This window comes from Pleuronectes platessa, chromosome 8 (assembly GCF_947347685.1).
Source record: "Pleuronectes platessa chromosome 8, fPlePla1.1, whole genome shotgun sequence".
In the NCBI taxonomy this organism is placed as follows: domain Eukaryota; kingdom Metazoa; phylum Chordata; class Actinopteri; order Pleuronectiformes; family Pleuronectidae; genus Pleuronectes; species Pleuronectes platessa.
In genome coordinates, this window is record NC_070633.1 from 5,247,162 (window position 1) to 5,252,964 (window position 5,803).

The 5,803-nt window shown below is 40.9% G+C and overlaps 1 protein-coding gene across 1 annotated transcript; it reads right to left on the reverse strand.

Annotated features, from left to right (window-relative positions):
* Positions 1-218: 218 nt before the first annotated feature.
* Positions 219-3,966, reverse strand: LOC128446402 (uncharacterized). Its single transcript, XM_053429436.1, has 4 exons — positions 2,841-3,966; positions 2,484-2,639; positions 1,805-1,934; positions 219-433 (listed from the first exon to the last, which is right to left on the reverse strand). Exons 1-4 carry the CDS (start codon positions 3,849-3,851, stop codon positions 219-221), a joined length of 1,512 nt encoding a protein of 503 aa, XP_053285411.1. The 5' UTR covers positions 3,852-3,966.
* Positions 3,967-5,803: the final 1,837 nt, after the last annotated feature.

Genomic DNA, 5,803 nt, shown 5'->3' on the forward strand with positions numbered 1-5,803 from the left:
TGAAGATGACAGAGAGCTGCAGAGTGAGGTGTAACTTGACAGTAAATCACACTAGCAAAATTTTTATAACACCTGTTGACACATCTTAAGTGGTTTTGTGTTTTTCTTCACTTCATTTTATTAAGTCACCCTGTTCTCTTGTTACAGATACCTTCACCTCCTGCTGTTTTTTATTTCCTTTCCCACCACTTTGATAACCTGCTCCGCCCTCATTGCCTTCACCCGTTTCCTGTTAGCTCCTTCACCCACAGAGTATTTAGTCTGCCACTTCCTCTCACTCTCTGGCAGTTCATCTTGTCAGTCACCTGTAAGCGGTCCAGCTTGCTCTGCTGTCTTGTAGTCCCTCTTGGTGTCGGCCTGTTTTTGCTCTGTGTTTTTAGATACCTTTGCTTGGCTGGTTGCTCTCCGGTGGACAAGTGGCAGAATAATTGGACTATGGGCAGACAGTAACGGACATCGGACTGGAATGTCGCTGTTTCGATTCCTCGCGGTGACAATACAACATACCTGCCAGGATAACACCTGGATCTGTTCCAAAGTCCAAAGAGCACTATCCCTACCCCCACTGTCTAAGTGCCCCTGAGCAAGGCACCTTACTCCCCCAACATCTGCTCCCCGTGCGCTGTGCATGGCTGCCCACTGCTCTCTGTGTCCTGTGATGTTCACCACACTGTAAAAAGAAATCAGTTGGTCCAACTTAATTAAATTACTTCAATTGGTAACACCCAATTCAATTAAGTTGAATCAAATCAAATAAACAGGTTAGACAAACCCAATTGCTTTAAGTCAGTTGTACTTAATAATCTCAGATAATTCAAATCAGAAATTTGCATATATGCAACTTAGATTTAAGGGAATTCAACTTAAAATTTCGCAATTTTCCAACTCAATTATTTGCTTTACCTAAAAATAAAATATTGAACCATTAGAACCTGATTTGTTGCTTTAATATAAAGTAGTTTTTAAGGTTACCTTTGTGTGTAGATTTAGTTTGTGCGATACAATTAAAATACTTTCTAAACCATATAAATGTTCAGTTGTCTGGAATAAAAGACATTCTCAAATGTGACTTTTTTTTAAACTTTATTTAAGTGTCACAATATTTTTGGTTTTGAACCAACAAAAAACATTTTGTTCAATTGAACTTTACAATGATGTACAACACTCCAGTCCAAGTGTATTTATCAGTCACTAGACAAAAAAAAGGCAAACTGACAACTTTTCATACAATGACGTTTTCCAACTCCAACATCTGAACAATTCACATCATCTTCTGATGGACATTTTAATCGCAGGCCTATAGCGATAAAAATAAATATGTGCATTTTAAAAGAAAAGAAAAACACATAAAACTACCTTTAATAGGGAATGTGATAAAGTGCAGAATAAATTGTATGAAAATTGGAACAGAGATTGATGTGCAGACAATATCTTATTAGAAAAACGATTAAAGACACTGGTGGAACCTCGTGCAATAAACACTGCTCTAAGCTTTCACGCTCTCAGGATTTGAGGTAGCAACCAAACATATAAATCCCGTCCTGAACTAGCCTGTTTTTCAGTCCAGCTGTTGAGCCACTGCTATTCGTCTATAATAGAGGCAAAAATATTTACACAGTTTCAAAGGTAATGTGCAATTTGCTGTAAAGATTATGGACCTTCTGGGACATCTTGTGATGGTCCAGCTGCATGATTATTTTTTGAAGGGCTTCAAATGTGTAATGCAGTTGTTTTGGGTAAGCTAGGTTGATGGCATAGATATAACCTAGCAGCAGGGCACAAGCAGAGGCAACTGAATTCAGACCACTCAGCACCTCCACGCCCTCGATGACGATGCTGATATCCTCCGGTGGCTCCTGACCTCCTTGCCCCAACTTGCGAATTACAACTATCGCCATGGTGAGCTGGTCCAGGTCCTTATCAGCACTTGAGTCCTAAAAATGGGTACATGACACAAAAAAAACAAACATCATTGGCAGCACTTTGCACTGTTATACAGTAACTATGCATTAGGAAAGGACAAAAAATGCACCATGTGTAGGATATATATGTATATCCCCTAGACTGTTGTGCATATTTGTGTTAAAACTTACAAGATATTCCTTAATAAGATCATCAGGATCTTCTCCCAGGAATATGACAAGGGCCTTCAGGAGTGATTCTCTTCGAAGATTAATATCCTCGGTCTAGGAAAAAATTATCTTGATTAATGTTAATTTTCCAAATCTCTCAAAACAGATGTCTTAACTCTTACAGCTAAATCCTTCATCTGCTTAACAGAGGCATATGTGATTCTAGATTTTTATAAAAATGTGAGTGCAATGACGTAGCTTTTCTACAGCTGAAAACATGACCTGTAAATCAAAGACGTGGTCAACATTGGCCTGCCCATGTTTAAGAATCTATAAATGATACAGATAACATGTGACACCCCCCTTAGCTACTAAGAAAAATAAGGATCTCCTCTGATCATATACATCTACCTGGTCCATAGTCTGAATGATGCCAGCAAGCCTCTGGCGTGTTGCTCCTCCTTTCTTACGGATCACTCTCATCAGCTCACTGGAGTTCAGGTCCAACTTGGCCATGAACTTCTCCTCCAGGGGAACAGCCATGAGCCTCTGGAACTCTGCGTTGATCTTAAACAAATGATAATAGATATGGTATCCTTACACAAATGGACTGGTACACAACCTTAGGTTTTCCTAAGTAGCCACAGAAGCATGCACATACAACCACAAAAATATAAATACGCCAAAAAGTTTAACAAATATGGAAACTATGGAATACCAATTAATACAAAAGCTGAGAAACTTTGATCACTTCAGTTCCATAATTACCTCTCTTCGTTGGAAGAGTGCAGGCCATCTGTTTTTAAAATCGTTGAGGCTGGGCTCTTTATTTATGATCTCTTGTCTTCTGTAGGCAAATGTGAGAGCCATTTTGTCTGCGATGACTCTTTCGTTATTCCTTATGACGACCTGCCTCAGAAGTTCAAGTCTTTCTTTTTCAAGGCTTTCCAGAGTCTCACCAATGGGAAAGGATGGAAAAAAATTAGCTTCAGCTCGTTTTGGCCTCTTCACTTTTTTAGCCGGGAAAGCATCTGCAGTAGCTTTGGATTTCAGGGAATTTACTGACAGCTCTGGACACCCCTGCAATTTCAGCAGAGTCCTGAAGTTCTTGTACTTCAGTCTCTGTTTCCAACCATAGCACCCATTAAATGATCCAGGCTCCTTTAAACAAGGGTACTTCTTGATTAAGGCCTCTGCAACTGTACAGAAATGGGCATCTTCTGGGTAAGCTTTGTACTTGAAAATTTCTTCTGCCAGTTTATTCAGGATATCAGACTTCATTCGGGAAGTGAGGGTCAATATTTTGAGGCTGACGTGGTACTCAGAATTCCCCTTCTCTAGTTGCAGCTCTGTGTCGTAGGAAAATCGAGGTAGTGGGAAGGCCGCTGGCAACTGTTGTTTTCGAGATGACACAGACTCAGGGGACGAGAGGAGCACTGTATCATGTGATCCCGCTGAAAAACTGTCATCCGACTCAATTGACAGGGATTGAGATGAGGTGGTCTCAATGGCACTGATCGAAGGTGGATTTGTTCGCTGCTGGATCACCTTGATTGTCCCCAAATCCTGAAGCTCAGTGGTAGAATTCAGGTTGAAAAAGTCGTTGCCAAAATCTGGGTCCATGTATTGTACTCTGATGTTGCCCTCCAGCCCAAAGGTATTCTTTATCTTGCTGAGAAGGTCATCCAGTGAGTTTGGGATTCCATCTGGAAGAGTCAGTTTTTCCACGTTGTTCTCCCCCAAAATCACCTTGAGCCTGGCAGGCGTTGAACCAGCCATGGCAGTCTGAGAAGAGAACACAAGCAGAAGATTCAGTATATGAGGCACATCCCCTCTGACTTTTGACTATGTTCTATTAAAGCAGAGGAACTAAAGTAAATTTACACTAATCCACTTTATACCATTGGGGATAAAACATCAAATAATTATGCATTATCCTTCCCTTGTGCATTGATTTATTATCAATGAGAACGGAAAAATACCTAAATTTTACACAATGAACCTTTAAAACAAATAAAAACTTAAAATAATAAAATAAAATAACTTATTGCATTCAGGCCTCACCCTTTAAACATGAATGTATCTTTTCAATGAAACAAGAGGCATTCCTTCGATTTTGTAGTCTGCCAGTGGGTATGCATCAAGAAGTTCTTGTGGCTCAACAAGTTCCACTTCCTTGCCTGGTGATGTTTGCAGATCATAAGCTCTATAATGTTCCATATACCATCCACTGAGCTTCTTCACAATGAAGATGAGCTTGTCCTGCAGTATTACCATTGGGATGATTTCACTAAACTCAGGCAGTCCTCCCAGTGAGCCATGTGTCAAGATCATCCCGCACTTGTAGTTTAGTCCATCATACAGTGCCTTGCATAAGTATTCACCCCCTTTGGACTTTTCTACATTTTGTCATGGTATAACCACAGATTAAAATTTATTTCATCGTGAGTTTATGTAATGGACCAACACAAAATAGTGCATCATTTGGAAGTGGGGGGAAATATTACATGGATTTCACAATTATTTACAAATAAAAATCTGAAAAGTGTTGAGTGCATATGTATTCACCCCCTTTACTGTGAAACCCCTAACAAAGATCTGGTGCGACCAATTGCATTCACAAGTCACATTCGCAAGTCACATAATTAGTAAATAGGGTCCACCTGTCTGCAATGTAATCTCAGTATAAATACACCTGTTCTGTGACGGACTCAGAGTTTGTTGGAGATCATTACTGAACAAACAGCATCATGAAGACCAAGGAGCTCACCAAACAGGTCAGGGATAAAGTTGTGGAGAAATATGAAGCAGGGTTAGGTTATACAAAAATATCCAGAGCTTTGAACATCTCTCTGAGCACCATAAAATCCATCATAAGAAAATGGAAAGAATATGGCACAACCTCAAACCTACCAAGAGGAGGCCGTCCACCCAAACTGAAGAGTCGGACAAGGAGAAAATTAATCAGAGAAGCAACCAGGAGGCCCATGCTTACTCTGGAGGAGTTGCAGAGATCCACAGCTGAGGTGGGAGAATCTGTCCACAGGACAACTATTAGTCGTCTACTCCACAAATCTGGCCTTTATGGAAGAGTGGCAAGAAGAAAGCCATTGTTGAAAGGGATCCATAAAAAATCCCGTTTGGAGTTTGCCAGAAGCCATGTGGGAGACACAGCAAACATGTGGAAGAAGGTGCTCTGGTCAGATGAGACCAAAATGGAACTTTTTGGCCTCAATGCAAAACGCTATGTGTGGCGAAAACCCAACACTGCCCATCACCCTGAGCACACCATCCCAGCAGTGAAACATGGTGGTGGTAGCATCATGCTGTGGGGATGCTTCTCTTCAGCAGGTACAGGGAAACTGGTCAGAATAGAGGGAAAGATGGATGGAGCCAAATACAGGGAAATCCTTGAAGAAAATCTGATGCAGTCTGCAAAAGACTTGAGACTGGGGCGGAGGTTCATCTTCCAGCAGGACAATGAGCCTAAACATACAGCCAGAGCTACAAAGGAATGGTTTGGATTAAAGAATGTTAATGTCTTAAAATGGCCCAGTCAAAGCCCAGACCTCAATCCAATAGAGAATCTATGGCAAGACTTGAAGATTGCGGTTCACAGACGGTCTCCATCCAATCTGACTGAGCTTCATCTTTTTTGCCAAGAAGAATGGACAAACCTTTCCATCTCTAGATGTGCAAAGCTGGTAGAGACATACCCCAAAAGACTTGCA

Excerpts from the sequence above, each read along its gene's own strand:
- LOC128446402 (XM_053429436.1), bottom strand. The coding sequence starts at position 3,851 with ATGGCTGGTTCAACGCCTGCCAGGCTCAAGGTGATTTTGGGGGAGAAC. Across the intron at positions 2,640-2,840 it reads CACTCTTCCAACGAAGAGAG|ATCAACGCAGAGTTCCAGAG; the intron begins GTAATTATGGAA and ends CATTTGTTTAAG. Across the intron at positions 434-1,804 it reads GGGCGTGGAGGTGCTGAGTG|TCCAATTATTCTGCCACTTG; the intron begins GTCTGAATTCAG and ends GTCTGCCCATAG.